We start from the raw sequence: 20,264 nt of genomic DNA, 5'->3' as shown, positions 1-20,264 counted from the left end.
CATCCCGCTGAAACAAAAGTGTCAACAGCTCCCACACAAAAGCCACACCTTTCCTGCTGAAGCTGACTTTTTTTGGTTATCTTTAAGTATCACACACATCATCAGAGCTTAATTTGAATTCCTACCTTCTCCACAAATTCTGAAGCACTTGTGTCAGACTGCTCTTACACAGCCCCGCGCTACAGTTGCAGAATCAGGCTTCTGGAGGCTGAAGCTTCAGCTTTGCAGAACACCTACACTATGCTCCCCAGCTGTATTCAGCACAGGTCTCAAAGGACACACTTAAAACTCAGTGCAGCTAACGGTGCATATATTGGTTTCTCGAAATGCTGACATGCAGTTAAAAAATATTCTGGATATTTTTTTCTGTAGTGGTGAGATGAATTAATGTGATAATCATTTATAACAGCATTCTCTAAAAGTCTACATCTTTAGGAATTTAAATCTGCTGTCATAAATCATAAACAGTACTTAATTTACAAAGCAATTAGAAATTTAATGGACCTTTTATTAAAGTTTTTTGTTTTTAAATATTTATTTGGCTGCACCTGGTCCTAGGTATGGCATGCGGGCTCTTTAGCTGGAGCATGTGGGACCTAGTTCCCTGACCAGGGATCGAAACCAGGGCCCCTGCACTGGGAGCAGATAGGCTTAGCCACTGGGCCACCAGGGAAGTCCCAAGTAATCTATTTTTAAAAAGTCAACTTGGTCAAGAAGTATTTTTGTTTATAATCCCCAAGTCTAAATAAATGTTTAATTACAACAATAATATAATAAAATAATAAAATTATAAAAAATAGTTGTCAAGGATTTGTTTGAAAGAATAAAACCAACAGACCCAGAAAAGGTAGATAGTGGTAGATTTTATTTATCAATGTAGTGATTAAAAACATTTAAAAAGAAGAGCGAAAAAGAGAAACAAAAGCTCAGAAAAGAAACATACTCAAAGCATCCATCAGGAAAGGTCATGGGAGCTTTGAGGACCATCCCTGGCCCACCTGAGCCCGCGACACTTGAGCGGCGGGGGTGCAGGTGCACCCCACTCGCAGCCTGGGAGGAGGCCTCGCACATCCCTCTCATCGTGACTCGCATTCAGAGGAGCCGCTCGAGGCTGGCCACAGGGACGGTCTCGTCTTCAGGGGGCAGGTGGAGCAGAACCGATAGGAATCATCTCTGCCCCACTCCTTCCCCACACCTCTGCCGCAGTTGGGAAGCCCTCCTCGGAACGTCCAGGGCCCTGGGGGATGGATCCAGGCAACCAGCAGAAAGCAGGCATGCCAGGACTCTGTGGGCCAGGTAAGGAGCTCCCTGCCACCCTGAGCGCCAGGAAGACTAGGCGTCATGTCCTCCCCAGAGCTCCAGTCTGGGGGCCCTGCCGTCTTCCAGCTGATGCCGTGAAGCTGCAGTGGAGATGTCAGGCCCTCCAGTGGCCCGACTCACTCGTCACTGTGCCTCCATGGGGGCCACCCACCACTGACCTGCTGTCAGAGCCTGGGGCGGGCTACTTCTGTAGCAGGCTCCTCGAGATCAGCATCCGCATCACTTCGTTGCTGCCTGCGAGAGGGAGAGGGCAGGCCGGGCCTCAGGGTCAGGGAGGCTCTGACCAGTCTGACCAGGACTAAATAGCAGTGCTTTTCATCTCGACAGATGTCAGGAAGAAGAAAAAGTTTACTTGTGAAAAACCTCTTCTGATAGTAAAAATGCTTTTATTAGGTAAAAAGCAAAATAAAACAGCAGAACATACACATAATATAATTCTATTCTTTAAAAGTGTATCTACAAGCACAGAAAAAGTCCAAAAGCTGTATTTTTGGTCTAAACTATAAAAGGAACCCAAAATATTAATTCAGATGTCAAAACCTGAATGATCTTTTTAAACTTTTCTTGTGTTTTGTAATTTTTCAACGATAAATACACCAACATCGTTGGTAATCAGAAAACTGAATTTTAAAAGAACAAAAACATTTTCCCTGAAAGGGGGTGGAATCAGTTGCTGGGGGGAGGAGATGAGTTGCTTGCTTTTTTTTTACATTCTTTCTGATGCAAAAAATGCTCTAGAACCTGGGAGCCACAGCCACCAAGTCTGTGCCCTAGAACCTGGGCTTCACGGCCGCCGAGCCTGTGCCCTAGAACCTGGGCGTCACGGCCGCCGAGCCTGTGCCCTAGAACCTGGGCGTCACGGCCGCCGAGCCTGTGCCCTAGAACCTGGGCGTCACGGCCGCCGAGCCTGTGCCCTAGAACCTGGGCGTCACGGCCGCCGAGCCTGTGCCCTAGAACCTGGGCGTCACGGCCGCCGAGCCTGTGCCCTAGAACCTGGGAGCCACGGCCGCCGAGCCTGTGCCCTAGAACCTGGGCGTCACGGCCGCCGAGCCTGTGCCCTAGGACCTGGGCGTCACGGCCGCCGAGCCTGTGCCCTAGAACCTGGGAGCCACGGCCACTGAGTCTGCACTCTAAAACCTGGGAGCCATGGCTGTCGAGGCTGCGCTCTAGAACCTGGGAGTCATGGCTGCCGAGCCTGCCCTAGAACCCAGGAGCCACGGCCACCGCGTCTGTGCTCTAGGACCTGGGAGAGACAGCCACTGAGCCCATGCGCTGCAATGACTGAAGCCCGTGCTCTGCAATAAGAGAAGCTGCTGCCATGAGAAGCTGGCACACGGCAAAGAAGAGTATCCCCTGCTCGCTGCAACTAGAGAAAAGTTGTGCAGCAACAAAGATCCAGCGCAAACAAAAATAATAACTAACTAACTAAACAATAAAACTGACAAAGGCCAAGAGCAGGGGGAGGGGGACCTCAGAGGGGACAGAGCAGAACTTCCTGACCCCCAGGCCACTGCCCTCCCCTCCACAGCGGCCAGGAGGGAGGAGGGGGGAGGGGAGGCGGGACCCAGGCAGCACGGGGACAGATGCCGGGCTGAACGCTCTCACAGGGAGGAAGCCATCTTGGGTGCCTTTACCTTCAAGGATCTGATGGACCCGGGAGTCCCGCACGTACTGCTGGACGGCGTAGTCTTTCAGGTAGCCATAGCCGCCGTGCATCTGCAGGGCCTGGTTGCAGATCTGCAGGGAGATGGGGGTGAGGAACCTTGGGTCCCAGGAATGCGCTCCTCCCCACGAGCACCCACGTGGGCCTCTCCTGAGTAAACTGGTGCCTCAAGTAGCACCCCAGGAGTGAACAGAAGGCCCACCACATCCTGGGCGCCCAGGAGAGCTACAGCGCCAGCACTCACTGCAAAGCATTCGTCTGTGGCGAAGAGCTTGGCCATGGAGCACAGGACCACCGCGTCCTCCCGCTCCTCTTGCAGAGCCATGGCCGCGGTGCGGATCATCAGCCGGGAGGCCACCAGCCGGGCCGCCATCTCGGCCAGCTGGAACTGCAGGTACTGCAGCGAGAGGCAAGAGAACCACACACACAGACGGCTCAGCACTGCCCGAGGCCCCGAGAGCCCCTCCAAGGTCAAGCCTCCGCCACGGGCCACGGGCCCTGGGCCCCACCAAGAACGAGCCTGGTAAGCTCCAAGTCCACTCCACTCCTGCACTGCAGTTACCATCTCCTCAAGGAGGTGCCCCCTCTGTCCACCCCTTCAACCTACAGCCAGTAAAACACCCACAGCCCCACACAGGTTCCTCTGCCCAGCACACCAGGGTGCCCTGGTGGCCCACACCTCTGCACCTCATGGTGGTGGCCTGCGACCTGGAGAAGCAGGACCCGAGGACTTGAGACCCCAGACCTCGGCCCCTGGCCCGGCAGCTGAGCCCACAGCAGCACCCAGGACCCAGCAAGTCAAGACAGGTGAGGTACTCGAGACCCCAGCTCCATCCCCACTCCCCTACCCCAGGCGACCCTGGACAAGGCAGAGGAACCCACCATCCGGGTGCCTCTAGTGGGATACCAGCCGTAGCCAGAAGCCTGGGCACAGGGCAACACCTCAGGGAGAGGCCACGCAGGCAAGAGAAACCAAAGCTCAGGCTGCAGAACCACCTGCTGGAAACCAGAAGAAAAGCCTCTAACTTCCAACCTGTGGGGTTGTTAGAATCAGGCAGAAAAAAGCTTTACCTAAGAACAGACTGGCTACTTCAAATGAGCCAGCTAAAGAGGAGTAACTCACCAGTAACACAGGCTATCACAAAAAGATGACAATTCTCCGGAAACCAAACCAGTCATGAATACTGGCTCTAACTGGTGGAGAATTCAAAAGAGCCATCATGAGGAAAGTCAATGAACTGTGAAATAACTCAGGAATAAAAGTAATGAACAGAAGGAATATTTTGCCAAAGATACTGACATTCCAAGAAAGAATCAAACCAAAATCCTGGAGCTGAAGAACTCAATATACGTAATGGGGAATGCATTAGAAAGCTATGCAAATATAGCAGACCATATAATTAGAGAACCTGAAAACAGAAACCTGGAAATGATTCACAGACAAGAGGAGAGCTAAGATTAAAACAAATCAACCCTATCAGAGCTATCCCACTCCACCAGAAAGAGCAGTATAAGGATGGTAAGCATCCAGAAGGAGAAGACAGGAGACAGGGGTATAGAGCTTGTTTACAGAAAGAGAACGTCCCAAACCTGGGGAAGGAACTGGATATACATGTCCATAAGGCTAAGAGAACACCTGATTACCTCAAGGCAAAAAGACCTTCTCCCAGACATATATTAAACCTGTCCAACGTCAATGACAAAGAACCTTAAAGTCAGTCAGAAAAAAGACCATAACCTACAAAGGGACCTCAACAAGCTAAGAGCTGAACAGAACTATCCCATGATCCAACTATTCCACTTATGGTATTTTTCCAAAAAAATATGAAAACACTAAATCAAAAAGATACATGCGTCCTCAAGTTCACTGCAGCATTTGCAATAGCTAAGATATGGAAGCAACCTAAGTGTCCAACAAGAGAAAGGACAAAGAAGATGGAACGTATGTATACGATGGACTGCTGCTGCTGCTGCTAAGTCGCTTCAATCATGTCCGACTCTGTGCGACCCCACAGACGGCAGCCCACCAGGCTCCCCCGTCCCTGGGATTCTCCAGGCAAGAACACTGGAGTGGGTTGCCAGTTCCTCCTCCAATGCATGAAAGTGAAAAGTGAAAGTGACATCGCTTAGTCGTGTCTGACTTGTATCGACCCCATGGACGACAGCCCACCAAGCTCCTCTGTCCATGGGATTTTCCAGGCAAGAGTACTGGAGTGGGGTGCCATTGCCTTCTCTGACAATGAACTACTACTTAGCCATAAAAAGAATGGAATTCTGCCATTTGTGCCAACATGGATGGACCTAGAGTGTTACGTTAAGTGAAGTCAGACAGAAAAAGACAAATACCGTATGACTTTACTCACACAAAGAATCTAAAAAACACACAGTAAATGAAAACACAAAACCACCTCACAGATACAGAGAACAGACTGGGGGTTACCAGAGGAAGAGGGCAGGACGATGAAACGGGTAAAGGGGGTCAGCTGAACGGTGATGGATGGAATCAGACTTCTGGTGGTGAGCTTGCTATAGTGGAAAAGAAGTCCAATTATAATGTACGCAGGAAACCTTAAAGATGTTGTAAACCAGTGTTACCTCCATTAAGAAAAAAGAATGAAAAACTGGGTCACAAACACTCCAATCCCGCTCCCCTGAAATAACTACTTTTTGCATTTTCAGACCTATCTTTTGAAAACATTTTATTAGTGTTTAAATGTATTTATGTATTTCATAAACAAAATAGCACACGCTCCTAAAATATCATGTTTCTCTTGCCATGTAATACATCAGGAATCTTCCTGCGACTATAAATAAAAACTATTATCAACTGGACAGTAAAAAAGCAGAAGTTCTGGCTGCAATGAGGGTAGAACCAGTAAGAGACGTTAGGGCCCCACTGTTCCAGAAGACACTCTGGAGACAAGAGCAAATGAAGGGGTGGAGAGTTACCTGGTTATTGGCCAGAGGCTCTCCAAACTGCTTCCGGACCTTGAGGTAGTCTCGAGCGAGGACGACTGAGGCGTGAGCGGCTCCCAGGGAGCAGGAGGCTGGGAGGGAGGGGACCAAGGCGGCCAGTGAGTTGGGGGCCGTCGCGCCCGCCCCCCGCCCACAGCCCCCCACGGTCCTCACCGACATTGATCCTCCCTCCATTCAGGCCCTTCATGGCGATGAGGAAGCCCTGGCCCTCGTCCCCGATCCTGTTGGCCACCGGGACTGCACAGTCTTCAAAGATCACCGCTCGGGTCGGCTGTGAGTTCCACCCAACCTGGCAAAAATTAGGGGCTGTGTGGCGGCCCGGCAGTCACCACGCAGCGCGGCGTCCGCTGTCCACTCGGGCCCGAGATGGGCGCTCTACGGTCCCGGGACTCAGGCTCCCGGGAACTCAGCTGAGGAGAAACGAGAAGGCCACTCCTCAATATGTCAGCTCTGACAGACTTCCCTTTCAGCACGTTTAAACATACCGAGAACACCTACTTCCGAGCATCCGCTCACCACACCAGCCTGGCGCGGGACGGGCTCCAGAGCGCAGGAGCCAGTCACGCACCTTGCCCCAGCGGCGCTTCCGGCGGCGTCACGCCGGCGGCCGGAAGTGGGAGCATTCACACCACAGACACCGACAAAGGCTGCACAGGAGGACTTCCTGGTCTCTGCTTTTCCCAGGGAGCTGGTTTAGCAAGACACCCCCTCAGTATGTCAGTCTCGAGCCCAGGGACAGTTCTCCCCGCCTAGGACGCCACCCATGCCCTGTAACTAGCCGCTGGCGGCCCGCGTGCCTTCTCGGGCCACGGTGTCCCCACGGGCAGCTTCACCGGGAGGCCGGCAGAGCCCCCTTCCTCACGAAGAGCCGGATTTAGGTGCCCCACAGAAATAGACTGGCCTCCTTCCTCTCCGCTCCAAAAGACCCACGCTGTCAGATCCTGCGGGCACGGGGCCAGACAAGCCCCCGGCCCAGGGGCTGGCAGCCCTCCCCCCACCACCCCCTTGAGGGCGCCCTGCCTGGGAAGCGGCACCAGCCCACGGCCTTTCCTCTGAGGCCTCTGTCCAACCCTGGCTCAGCCCCTCTCCTATCCCGCCCCCCTCAGGGCCTCCCACACCGCCCTTCTGCTGCCTCTACCCCTCCCTGGGAACACGCCTCACCCCCACCTCCCGGTGGAGCCTCCCAAGGCCCCTCTGGTCAGCAGGGCCGGCCCTGACCTCTTGTCTTCCAGACCCCGAGTCTGAACCCTCCCACCCTGGCCATGGGTCTCCCTGGGCACTCACCTCCCGTGCAGGATACACACCCCTGGATAGGGCAGCTCGGGCGACCTTAACACTGAGTTGTAAGAGAATCAGACACATGGCCGCCACCTCCCAGCCCTTTCGGGTGAAAACGTCTCCCTCCTCACCGCCCAGAGTCCCTGAGAAGCTGCAGCCAGAAAGAACAGATACTCCCCGGTCCCAGCCCAGAACAAGGAGTCCCTTCCTGTCTGTCTTTCATTCCAAAGACCACCTTCCCATTGCCACCGAGGAGTCCTCCCTGCTACCCGTGCGGCGAGAAAGCCCATTATTCCATACAAAATCTTTTGATAACTAAATCCAAGCTAAAGCAATTCCTCACTCCTTTTCTGTTTCAAGTTCTCAGCTACAGAAGGCGCTCAGTACACCAAGTGGAAGCATGTGCTTGCAGGAAAGATGGGGTGGGGGGGGTGGGGGGGGAGCCAGCTGCTCAGGCCACCAGGGCAGCCAGATCAAGCGAGGGGGTCGGCAAGTAACCCCTTGCCTGGCCTGCAAGCTCTCTGACCTCACCCCACACGGAGCCCTCTGCTCATGACCCCCCGGCCACACTGAGAAATTCTGGCTTCTTCAAACACACTAATTTTGTTTCCACATCAGGCCCTTCGCAACCACTGCTGCCTCTGCCCAGAGCCCTCCTCACGGCTGGCTGGCAGCGGGCTCCTGAACTGGCAGATTGCATCAAGTGACACCTTATCTTCAGAGGGCCACGCTGTCCCTACACCGAGCAGCTCTCCTCTGCCCGCATCACGCCCCAGCTTGCTCCCCTCCCTCATGCTGACAGGAGGCACCGCATTTATCCCCGAGTCCACCGGCCCGCCCACTGCTCACAGGCAGCCCAGCGCGCCAGTCTGGCGCTCTGCTCTGTCCAGGTACCTGGCAGCGGACACCTGCTAGCTGCTGAACCAGTGAGACGGCCTTCTGAATTTCCCATTTGTCAAGAGATACGCAAAGCACAACTAATAGTCAAGAAGAAAACTAAAAAGCAAAAAAAGACAATAATGTATGCTTGAAAGTGAGAGGAGACAGAGCATAAGGAGAAAAAGAAACTTTTTGTATACGTAATTTATTTACAATTTTTTTCCAAGCCCCAAGCTAGCTAGCTTTGGTAATACTGCCAACAGATACCAGAAATACGAATGTGTTGAATCAGCCAACACTAGCTTTATGAGCACAAACACCAGAATCAGTATAACCTGGTTCTATAATACAACATGTCAGACTCCGTGTCTGTCCGTCTCAAAACCAGACAGACATCCCACCCGTCTCCCATGCCGCGTGCACATAGCTCAGCGTTTACAAAGGTAAGAGGGCACGTGTCTTAAAATCGCAGGCAGGAGCGAGCATAAGGCTTTGCACACTCAGTGTTGAGGGGGTCCAGCTTGGCTGCACGAGGGAGGGGGCACTGAGCGTCTCAAGCCCTGGCAGCTGCAGAGAGTCAGGATCAGGAAGGGCGTGGAGGGGCGTGGGGGGCCCGGGGAGCCGGCGGAGGTGGCGAGAGGCAGACGTGGGGCCATCTCCTCACGGACTGCTCCCCGGCCCCAACTCTAAGGGCACCTGCTGGAGCCGAGGACTCGCCGGGCCGGCCCACCTGAGCAGACCCCAGCTCAGGACCAAGGGCAGTGAAGTAACCACAGGTCTACAGCTCAGGGCCTGGCTGTGAGATCTGTCCATCCTGGAGATGTCTTCTCGAGGCCCAGGGAAACACCCTCCTCTTACGTTCCTGAGGGACCCACGGTTACCTCCAGTGAGCTCTGCTGAGCTAAGGAAAAAAAGTGGGCCAAAAGCACTCCACTCCCGAGACCTCTAGTCTCCGGTAGGCATATCTTCTTGGGTAACAAGGGGGCGGAGACATAGGAAGTAAGAAATACAGGCCAGAAGTGGCAGCAGGAGCCAGTGGAGACTTCTCATATCTCCACTGATGTAAGCCACTGGTAAACGCGGGCGCCAGGCCATGCAGTGAGGCCCGTCCCCCACTCCCTGTGGTGTTGAAACCCTCGCTGAAGCAACAGCCTGCAAGGCTGGGGCGCCAGGGCGACCCGCTTGCTGAGGTGGGGCGGGGCTCCCGCCTGATGCTCCCTGTCCAACCGCACTCACCTTTTTCTCCTTCTTGCCAAAGCTGAGGCCAGGGGTCCCCTTCTCCACCACTACACAAGAGATGCCTCTGGGGCCCGGCCCTCCTGTGCGGCACATGACTACGTATATGTCAGCTTCACCGCCACCACTGATGAAGGCCTGTGGAGTTGCAGGGGGAAGACAGCGGGTCCCCCGGTGATGGGGCAGTGGGAGGGGAGGGGCAGTGGGAAGGGGTCCCAGGACGCTGTACCCAGGCCACAGAAAGTACGGATACAGGACGGGCCTAACTGGGCTCAGACCAGAGGAGAAACAGCGACGGTGAACACAGGGAAATAGGTCTGAGGTCCTTGCCCCACATGCCGTTTTTGGGAAGGTTCACTTGCAGACACGTGGGCCGGGCCGGGTGGGTGGCAAGGGGTAGGGCTGCCGCCCTTCCTGGGAGGGCCGTGGTCGCTGGCCGTGTACCTTGGAGCCATTGAGGATGTAATGATCCTGTTGTCGCACGGCAGAGGTCACGAGGGAGGCGGCATCGCTCCCACTCCCTAGGGCGGGCCGAAGGGGAGCTGAGAGGTGGGGGTGCTGGGGCAGGGAGGGAGCCAGTGAGGCCCCAGCTCCCGAGAGACCGCCCCTAACCGACAGATGCCTTCGATCCAGGCCTGGAGAAGCGCACCATGCTCAGGGAGAGCCCCCCCCCCCCCCGCCCCTCCATCCCCCCGCTCCAGGGAGCCCCGAGCCTTGTGACCTGCGAGCTTGTGAGACCTCTAGGTCGGGATGGAGACACGAGCCGGGAGGGGGCGGGTGGGCACACCCACCTGGCTCGGTGAGGCAGTATGAGGCGAACTTCTCCATGGCGCAGAGTGGCGGGCACAGCCGCTGCCGCTGCTCCTCACTCCCGAAGCGGTCGATCATCCAGACGCACATGCTAAGCGCACCCAGGAGGCGAGGACAGAGACAGACAGAAGGGAAAGGCAGCCTGAGGGGAGGGCACGCGCGCAGGGGAGAAGCCACAGCTGAGAAGGCTCACCTTTCAAGCAGAGGCGGGTATTAGCACAGAGTCAGGGAACACAGTACCCAGAGGGACCCAGGGCCAAGGTCACCTGGGCGCTGGCCACACTATCGCCAGTTAGGTTAACTGAGCTCCTTTAAAAACCAAGCCATCCTATGTTCTCTCCCAAATTAGTGGAGGCTCCATCTCTGGGTTGAGGGAGAGAGAAGAGAGGCCCTTCCCTAATGCAGAACTCTTGTCTGGAACCAGGTCAGCTGGCATCTGGGAGAAGGGCAGCATTCTCTAAGCAACACACAAGATGACAGATTCGGGCGCAAGAGGCAGCTGCAAACCTCGTGAGAACTGCTACCAGTTTGGCTCCTCAGGGACAGGCAACCTACACAGCAAAACCCTCTCCCGTTCACACAGACGGTGCCCGCCGACCCACGTGAGCATGCGCTGCGCCCGCCGGGCCAGGCACTCACTTGTGGATGCTCATGTAGGCCGTGGTGCTGGTGCAGCCCGTGGCCAAGGCTTCAAAGATGACGGAGGCGTCCAGCCGCGAGAGGCCCGCCCCTCCAACGTCTGTCTGAACGTACACCCCCCCAAAGCCCAGCTGCGCTGCCTTCCGCATCATGTCCACAGGGAACAGCTCCTGTGGACAAAAGGGCAGGGTCATCAGAGAGGGACTCACAGGCAGGCTTCTCTCCAGGGGGCGTGAGGAGGGACCCAGGAGTGTGCACTCAGGCAAGGGGACGGAGCCTCTCAACTCAGTGCTGCTTTTGTTACCCACACAGTGGTACCAGTTCAAATGCATTCTACGAGGACTGCTTTCTGGCACTCAAATTTCTTTTTATCATTCCAGGACTGTCTAGATTTTAAGAGTGCCCAAATCTTAATTTTCATCTACGAATTAAAACAGTGGTATCTGCAGGAGGAGGACTCGCGCCCCTGCAGGAGCTCGCGTTTGTTGTGAGTTTTCAGAGCAGGACAGACACTGAGGAGGGGGCTCATCATGCAGCTGAACTCGCACCTTCTGGTCCCACTCTGCCATGTGCGGCGCCATCTCGCGGGCAGCAAAGCTGAAGGCCACTTTCTGGAACTCTTTCTGCTCTTCATTTAGTCCCATGGAAGCTGTGGGCAAGGCAGCACTTACTCAGAACTGGATCGGGGCTCAGGGGAGAGGACAGCAGGCCAGAAGCCCCGAGCAGCGTGGCGGGCAGAGGACGTTCGAGAACACCCCCGCGTGGAGCTCCGCCGCGCGCCCCCATGAACCCGAGCCTCCTTTCGGTGCTCCCAAACACACTGGCCGACTTCTTCCACCCTGTTACTACTTCCATTACTCATCTTTCCCTTTCCTCCTTGTAAGACCACATTAAAAAATAACACACACTGACCCTCATGTTATGGTAAAACATTTTTTCCTTTAGGATGCCCTGCCTTTCCTGTGTCGGAATCTGCGCACATCTGTCTGTATGCATCAACAGAGCCGTTTTAAACGCTCAGTCAGGAAAGGAGAAGAGGTGTGCTCTGGCTCACTTTCCAAACTGAGGATAAAGATCCTGCAGCAAAGCTGTGCATCTGACAGTCACAGATTAACAGGGACACTGAGTCTTCCAGCGCTGAGAACAAGGCTAAGGGCCTCCTAAATCTGTCCTCACCAAATGCATTCAGGAATTTTAGAGTATTTTCTTCTCCGACTATTAGTGCTTTGGGTAATTCCTTCACTTCCAGCTCGAAGCTACTTAAAAGCGAAGAAACTGACTGACTGGTACTATCAGTCCAGCTTCATCAGGATAAGTTTTTCTAGAACCATAAACATTTTGAAAGAGATACTACTACTCCAGTATCTCATGACAGGTGATACTTTTGAGAGAGATCCCTGCATCAGCCTGACACCCTGACCACCCGGTTCAGTGTCACCACTTCACAGCTTTTCTCTAAATAGCCAGCTCTCCGAATGACGTGAACACTGTTCATTTTGTACATTTCTTTTTTACCCACAAACACTGCGCAGTGTGAATGCGGGACAGGACTGAGCTGTAAAACAGAGCAACAGGCCCAACAGCCAGGGCCTGAAACCTTTACCATTTTCCCCATTTTGCAAGGTGACACGTTCTGCTAAGGGCAGGCCGGCAGCTAAAAGAAAGAACCTAAGCTAAGCTCCCATGAGAAGACCACAAGCTGTTGGGAATGGTGTAGAGCATGTAGACAGGACCATGAATCGGGGGAGCCACACCACAGAGTGGTCAGCAACCTTCACAGGTCGAATCACAGTCGTTTCTCCTTTGTTTCTTGGTGCGGCCCCTTGGAAAGGACCCCCTGCCTCAGACGTGCCAAGAAGCATCAAGGAGCGTCTCTTAGCGCGCGAGGCACAGCAGCGGCTGCGAAAACGTCAAGGGCAAAGTGGAAGGTGCGGGCTCCACGCGAACTCCGAAGACTACACCCTTCCATGCGAAACAAGGTGCTGGGGGGGACGGTCCAGAGCACGGGAGGTGCGGAGTCTCAGGGGACAACCCCCTTCAGCGCCCGACTGCCCCGCAGCCATTCTCTCAGAGAACCCGGGCGAACTCGGGCCTCGGGAGAGGCTGCCCGTGAGCCAGCAGAGAGCTGTGTGTCCCCAGCCGGACTCTCGTTAAGATGGGAGTTGTGAAGATTAAAGGTGGCGTTCTCTTGAGAAGTCCAAGGCAGAAAACTACATTGGGTGGTGCTCTCAGAAATATGGTTAGGGATAACACTTCATGGTTCCCTACTCAGGACTCAAGCCATTTTCCACTCACAAAAGAATTTGGACTGAAGGTCTACCATGGGGCAGTGCTGGGGCAGGATGTCGTAAGTGCTAAGGAAACGAACACCTGAGTGTATATGGGCTTCAGAACTTCAGTCTGAGCAACAGCTCAACACATCTTTACAGATGCTATTATTAGTATCGACAGATTCAAACAAGTAGTTCAAGGTATAAAAGGTTTAAGTACATCTAAACTGCAAGGAGATCTAACCAGTCCATCCTACAGGAGATCAGTCCTGGGTGTTCACTGGAAGGACTGATGCTGAAGCTGAAACTCCAATACTTTGGCCACCTGATGCGAAGAGCTGACTCATTGGAGAAGACTCTGATGCTGGGAAAGATTGAAGGTGGGAGGAGATGGGGACAGCAGAGGATGAGACGGTTGGATGGCATCAACGACTTGATGGACATGGGTTTGGGGGGACTCCGGGAGTTGATGATGGACAGGGAGGCCTGGCATGCTGCGGTTCATGGGGTCGCAAAGAGTCAGACATGACTGAGCGACTGAACTCAACTGAAACTGCATCCAAAGTAAATTAACAGGGAACAAATTCAGACAAATCAGACATAAAGGCACACGTCATTTTACTGTCCTTCATTTCACTCTGCAGAATCTTTTTTTTTTTTTTTAACCAATCAAAGGTCTGTAGCAACCCTGCATTGTCAAATGATGGTTAGCCTTGTTTTTTGTTAGCAATGCAGTGTTTTTAAATTAAGGTGTGAATGCTGCGTTCTTAGACCCGATGCTGCTGCACATATCACAGACTACAGTGAACCAAACATACAGTGTCTCTGAGGGTGCTTGCATAGATACAGCATGGTCACATATTTATTTAAGATCAGTAACAGTCATTTCTAGAGAATGGAATGCCAACAAAAGGAGCTCCAATACTTTGGCCACCTGGTGCAAACAGCTGACTCATTAGAAAAGACCTTGATGCTGGGAAAGACTGAAGGCAGGAGAAGGGGACGACAGAGGATGAGATGGTCGGATGGCATCACTGACTCGATGGACATGAGTCTGAGGAAACGCCAGGAGTTGGTGATAGACAGGGAGGCCTGGCGTGCTGCAGTCCATGGGGTCGCAAAGAGTTGGACACGATTGAACAGCAACAACAACAAAAGGAGAACACCGGTTGGAGTAAACAAGCAAAAAGTCAAGTTAAAAAGTAAATAATACAAAAGAAAGCATGAGTATACTGTATGAGTATACTCAGTGTTACTGAGTATAAATACCCCAGTTTCCAGAAAACATGAGCGAAAAAAACAACAAAAAAACAGGCCACATTAAGTTTGCTGGAGCTATTGGCAGAGTTCAAGAAGCCAGCACACAAACACAAGAATATACATACACAAATACACAGGGAAATAGTAAAGCTAAACAGAAAGAGCCCACATTAGAGGAGGCAACCCTTGACTGTACAGTAGTTCAAGGGTAAACAAGAGGCAAAAAACTGAACACAGGAATCTCTGAATGCATCCAGAGCCCACACATAACCAGATCTCAACAGTTCTGAGAATCTTGGCGCCGAGAGAGCAGGTGGGAAGCTCCAGCAAACTGCAATGGACGAGCAACCAGGCGTTCAAGCTCTGGGTCTGCAACTATTAATTACACAGCTCTCAGGAGGGAAGGCTTCTCTCTGTCTCAGGTTCCCCACTGTAAAACGAGAGGGCTGCACTAGACCCTACTAAGAAAGTTTCTCCGTCTGTCAAATGATACATAAAGTGAAAGAAAGTGAAGTCACTCAGTCGTGTCCGACTCTCTGCGACCACATGGACTTTAGCCTACCATGACTATGACTATGACTATGGGATTTTCCAGGCAAGAGTACTGGAGTGGGTTGCCATTTCCTTCTCCAGGGGATCTTCCTGACCCAGGGACTGAACCCGGGTCTCCCGCATTGTAGGCAGACGCTTTACCACCTGAGTAAGTTTATGATTAATAACAGCAAAGCTCACGAGTCCCCGCGCCGGAGCCTGCCTTTATCAGCAAGCAGAGGTAACAAGCCAACTCCGAGCACTGGGAGAGAAGGGAACCCCCGCTCGGACCCGGCCGCGCCCGCCGTGGGCCCCCGCCCGCCCGCGCGACCCCCCTGCTCCGCACGCGCCTACACGGAGCCGGAGGCGGCCCGGCCAGCTGAACGGAGCCTGCCCGCGGCGAGCCTTACGGTCAATGCAGGAGACGACGCCCCTCCGGGCGCTCTCGGCGAGGCCCCGGGGCCCGCGGCGCAGCCCCCTCAGCCACGCCCCGGCGCGCTGGAAGGTTCCTCGCAGCATCACCTTTACTTGCTCCTCTCCCCGCAGCTCCGGCCGCGGTCTGAGCGCCCGCGACCTCGGGAGGCAGGCGGGCCGCGGGGGCCACGCCGCACTGCACGCCGGGAACTGTAGTGCGCGCCGCGGCCACCGAGGGCGCGCTCGGGGCGCCTGTGGTAGGAGCCGGAACTACAATTCCCAAAGGCCCGCGGGGCCGCGGCCCGTGCCCCAAGACCGGAGAGCGCCGCGGGGCGCCGGCGTGGATCGCTGGGGTCGGCCCCGAGCGCGCGGCGCGGACCGAGAGAGGAGAGCACCAGAAGCGCGCGCCGGGGGCTTCGCGGGGTGCAGAGGCTTCGCTGGTCGCCGCGGGAGGGTCCAGCGAGCACCCGAGGCGGCGGCCCGTCCCGACCCGCGGGTCAGCATGCGGCGAGCCCGGAAGAGGCCAGCGGGGCCGAGTGAGCGCGCCGGGCGGCTCAGCGCGCGCGGGGAGAGACCGGGAGGCTGGTTCTGTGATCCCGGGCCCCGAACCGCCCCCCGGCTTCTGTCCTGGGCCCTTCTCTGCCGCTCGTCTGTCCGAGCGCTGACTCCGGGGAAGGCGCTGGGACGAGGGTCGGCGCGCGCGGCCCCCACTCCAAGGGGAGCCACACGCGGAAGGGAAGGGTCGGGGGGCCGGGGGCTTTGAGTCTAGCGTGGAAAATGGGTAGGAGAGCGGGGCGTCTCTCGTGTTCACAGGGTGAGTGGCATTCTCTGGAAGAGCAGCAGCAGCAGAGCACTCAGAGGCAGAGGAAGTGCTTGCTGGAGACGGAGGAGGGTTCCGGGTTGTTGCTTATCAGCGCACGCGGTGTTTAGTGTCCAGATCACTGTCTAGGGGGACGACCGGCACACCAGGAGGGTGCCGTGTGTTAGACGGCCGTTAGGATGGCTCACGTCGGAGCTTCCACTTAGTTCAGAGGCCGTGCAGGAGGGTCAGGTGTGTTCAGGCCAGCGTGGCAGGCTGGTGTATGATCTGGTGCATACCCTCCAGGTGGATGGTGTGGACTGCCTGCCTTAGGTTGAGCGTGATCACGGAGCACAGGTAAAAACTTAATAGCTCTTAGTTACCAGGTACCCACTTCTACCCAGGCACATTTCCCTCATTGGAGGACGAAACTGAGTTCTGACCATGTCTGCAAACTACTCAGTGGCGGTTTTATCCAGCTTCTCTGAGCATCTTCGAATGGAGAAGCAGGCTCAGAGCACAGTGAGCAAGGAAGGAGTCTGAGGTGACATAGAAGCTCATGTTCCTGAACACTGATGATGACGGCAGGCACACTATTTGTATTGTGCTTGTGCTCAGTTGCTTCAGATTCTGTGACCCCACAGACTGTAGCCCGCCAGGCTCCTCTGTCCATGGGATTCTCCAGGCAAGGATGCTCGAGTGGGTTGCCATGCCCTCCTCCAGGGGATCTTCCCAACCCCGGGGACTGAACCCCCTATCTCTTAAGTTTCCTGTGTTGGCAGGTGGGTTCTTTAAGACTAGCACCACCTGGGAAGCTCCGACTCCAGAGCAGCTGTTTTTCCTGCATCAGAACTTTCTCAGCAAGAAAGTAAGTTCCCTTCTTTTTGCTTCTGTTGCAGACACGAAGGGGCAAGAAGGAAAACGCACCAAAGCTCAGAACCTAGGGGGGGCATCAGCCCAAGTGGAGAACTCCAGCCTCCAGAAGACTCCAGCCTCTGAAGACGGTGGGGAGGCCCTCAGCAGCTACTGGCTGATGAAGTCAGAGCCAGACAGCCGACTGGAGAAAGGCGTGGACGTGAAGGTGCGGCCCGCGCCCGCTCCACGGTGCACAGGGGATGCCACGAGGCCCATCACCTGCTTCTTGGCGCTGAGGAGCAGGAGGGTGGTGTGGAGTAGCAGCGGCAGGATTTCCTGCCCTCTGCCCTCTGCTCTGTGAAGCCAGGTGGTTGTGGTTGCCGTGCTGCTGTCGTCCTTAGAAGGTGGCCACGTGGCTTGCATGGGAGGGGAGTCTGGGGGAGAGTGGATTCATGTGGGCCTGTGGCTGCATCCCTGTCACCACAGCGTCAGATGTACGCCCATGCAAGAAAAAAAGCAATGACGCCAGAAAAACTGGCCACAGGCCACCTGTGTTCCACTAAACAAATGGTGTGGCTGAGCGCCAGTGAACGAAACTGTCTGCGTGTCAGGCAAGGGCTGGATGTGGCCTGAAGGCTGGTCCGCCAGGCCACACTCGGCCTTGGGCTGCCTTTCTCTTGCCACCTGCTGTGCCCTTAGGTATCTCCCTGCCAACAGCCAGTAACCAGGGGGTGAGTGTGAATCAGTTCTCACAACAGCCCAGAGACAACACAGTTGGAGAGGCTATAGAAGGGATACATAATATTTAAGTGGAATAGAGATAACCGGGTTACCAGATTAATTACCCACTCAGCTAATTCTCTGGACTGTGAGGGATGACAGGGTGGCACAGGGCTGCCGCCTGCATGCCTGGCACGCGCGGCTCCATGGGGCACTTCCCAGAGGCTCCTGGGCCCTGCTACCAGCAGTGCCCACGCTAAACGGGGAGGAATGTGTCTGCTTCCGTACCTCCTGACCAGCCGGCCCAGGAGTGTTCACTGAATGACCTTGTTTCCGGCCCAGTTCAGCATCGAGGATCTCCAGGCACAGCCCAGGCAGACGACGTGCTGGGACGGTGTTCGCAACTACCAGGTAGGTGGGCTTGCGGGGCCGTGAGGCTTGAGGGGAAAGCCTGCTTCCCTCTGCCCTACTCAGGAGTGAAGCTGTCTCAGCCAAGGCCGCTTTTTCCCTGAACCCAAACCCAAACACCTGAATTTCTCTGGCTGCCTGCAGCTTTGAAACTGCCTGTGTCCAGCCAGTGTCCTGATACACCTCTGGGTAAAAGGCAAGGATGGAAGTGCAGTGGGAGGAAGCTGCAGAAAAGTCTCCGCTGACAAAGGCAGACTCAGTTTCCGCCGGCTGGTGCTTCCCGCCAGCGGGAAGACAGCACTTGTTTCTTGTCTGCTGCTACAGGCCCGGAACTTCCTGAGGGCCATGAGGCTGGACGAGCAGGCCTTCTTCTACCACAGCAACTGCAGAGAGCCAGGCATCGCGGGCCTCATGAAGGTCGGGCATCCAGGCTGAGGGCCGAGCTGGCTCCCTTCGTGTGGGTCATCCGTGCCCCCTGCCCCAGCCAGGAGTAGGGGCAGGACTACAGCGAGGTGTGCCCGCGGGCACAGGCTTCTTGTGGTCCACACCGTGGCCCTGCACTCATGCAGGCCGGCAGCCAGGCACTCGACTGCAGGGTGGGGGGGACTGGTGCCAGCACCAAGCTCTGCTTGGTTGAGTGCCCACCGTCAGGGTTGCCTAAGACTGCAGTATTCCCAGACGTCTGAGCCCGTGCTGGTCTGTGGCAGACAGATGGGGTGAGACTGTGTAGGCCAAGAAATGGAAGCTGGACTCGGACTGAAGGCTGGCTGTGGAGCTGAGTGGACAAATGACTAGAGACTCGGATCTGATTTCAGATTGTGAAGGAGGCTTACCCGGACCACACACAGTTTGAGAAAAACAATCCCCACTATGATTCATCCAGCAAAGAAGACAACCCCAAGTGGTCCATGGTAAAGTCACTCCTCTTTCTCCTAGTTCACGGATGGACAGAGGGCGGAGGCTTTGGGGGTCTCTAGGGCAGGGCCCGGAGCCCCGCTCCAGGGAGGTCACCCTGCCCGCAGGGCCTCGTACACTCAGCTGACAGCTGGCCGTGCTTTCTGTCCCACACACCGCTGCCGTGTGGGTGGATGTCGTTTGTGTGGATGATGATGACGCATTTCAGAGGCGTGTTTTCTGTCCCACGTGCCGCTTCCACATAGGTGGACGTACAGTTTGTGCGGATGATGAGGCGTTTCATTCCCCTGGCTGAGCTCAGAGCCCATCACGAAGCACACAAAGCCTCTGGCGGCCCTTTGAAAAACATGGCTCTCTTCACTCGCCAGAGACTGTCCGTCCAGCGCCTGACCCGAGGTAAGGGTGGCCCTTGTCTTTGGACCACACGCCAGAATGACTGAATTCACTCATACTCGCTGGTGAAACCTAAGCACAGTGGTTAAGAGCCAAGTCTGTGTTTCCCCCACGCCCTGCCCCACTCCCAAACTCCCACGAGAGGAGCTCCCCGGGCTGCCCAGGATGCTGGGTGCGGCAGCAGCCAGACCCCCTCCCTTTTCCCGAGGGAGCGGCTGCTGGTCTCGTGCCTGAGACATGCCTGCCGGACCGCTCCATTCAGGAGCGTGTGTGCATGCACATGTGTGTGTGCATGCTAAGTCGTTTTGCGTGTGTGACTATGCAACTCCACAGACCATATCCCCCCAGGCTCCTCTGTCCATGGGATTGTCCAGGCAAGAACACTGGAATGGGCTCCATGCCCTCTTCCAGGGGATCTTCCCGACCGAGGGATTGAACCTGTGTCTCTTATGCCTCCTGCATTGCAGAGGGTTCTTTACCACTGGCACCACCTGGGAAGCCCATTCTGGATGTGATTCAGACCTAATTCTTCCTCTTCATGCCCTTTTCGGCAGAGGAGTTTGATTTTATCCTGAGCCTGGAGGAAAAGGAACCGAGTTAATGGAGACGCGGCTGCTGAAATGGATAATGCCCCAAAGTCAAGTTACCACAAGACGAGAGGGAGTGTGGGGTTGTGAGTGGCGTGGGGCCTGGTCCTTTCTAATAAACACCCATGCTTAAGTTGAGAGTGTGTCTTCCAGTCAGCGTTGTGGGTAGATCAGGTTTCACGGCCCCCGCGGCCGGGTGCAGGGCCCAGTCTGATGACATGATTGTCTCTACCCTGCCCTGCCCGCCCTTCAAGGGTCTGGTCCCACGGAGGTTAAACCAGTAGTTTCAGGACCAGTTGCCAGGCTGGAAT

General features: G+C 55.2%; 2 protein-coding genes and 1 long non-coding RNA gene across 5 annotated transcripts; 1 reads left to right on the top strand and 2 right to left on the bottom strand.

Moving 5' to 3' along the window:
- Window positions 1–843: 843 nt before the first annotated feature.
- ACAD8 (acyl-CoA dehydrogenase family member 8) lies at window positions 844–15,461 on the bottom strand. Of its 3 annotated transcripts, none has more exons than XM_020907977.2 (12): window positions 15,273–15,461; window positions 11,350–11,450; window positions 10,802–10,971; window positions 10,144–10,253; window positions 9,797–9,873; window positions 9,353–9,490; window positions 6,113–6,248; window positions 5,933–6,030; window positions 3,228–3,380; window positions 2,955–3,057; window positions 1,479–1,554; window positions 844–1,237 (listed from the first exon to the last, which is right to left on the bottom strand). In XM_020907977.2, the coding sequence occupies exons 1-11, from the start codon at window positions 15,379–15,381 to the stop codon at window positions 1,502–1,504; spliced, it is 1,248 nt and encodes a 415-aa protein (XP_020763636.1). In that variant the 5' UTR covers window positions 15,382–15,461; the 3' UTR covers window positions 844–1,237; window positions 1,479–1,501. The 3 variants fall into 3 exon arrangements, with proteins under 3 accessions (XP_020763636.1, XP_070328991.1, XP_020763635.1); XM_070472890.1 differs by having other exon boundaries at window positions 844–1,133; XM_020907976.2 differs by having other exon boundaries at window positions 844–1,554.
- Window positions 1,687–2,948, bottom strand: LOC139037048 (uncharacterized). Its single transcript, XR_011489833.1, has 2 exons — window positions 2,494–2,948; window positions 1,687–2,457 (listed from the first exon to the last, which is right to left on the bottom strand). It is a non-coding gene; the product is annotated as an uncharacterized lncRNA (long non-coding RNA).
- Window positions 15,462–15,537: 76 nt separating the features above from the next.
- THYN1 (thymocyte nuclear protein 1) lies at window positions 15,538–19,923 on the top strand (the record flags this gene model as incomplete). Its single annotated transcript, XM_020907980.2, has 7 exons — window positions 15,538–15,772; window positions 16,975–17,156; window positions 17,993–18,061; window positions 18,383–18,475; window positions 18,874–18,969; window positions 19,219–19,369; window positions 19,834–19,923. Coding segments are annotated over 7 exons (885 nt in total), but the record flags the coding sequence as incomplete, so codon positions are not given.
- Window positions 19,924–20,264: the final 341 nt, after the last annotated feature.

This window comes from Odocoileus virginianus, chromosome 10, assembly GCF_023699985.2.
Source record: "Odocoileus virginianus isolate 20LAN1187 ecotype Illinois chromosome 10, Ovbor_1.2, whole genome shotgun sequence".
NCBI lineage: Eukaryota > Metazoa > Chordata > Mammalia > Artiodactyla > Cervidae > Odocoileus > Odocoileus virginianus.
The sequence above is the reverse complement of the archived record's forward strand: the minus strand, read 5'-3'. Positions and strand labels throughout refer to the sequence as shown.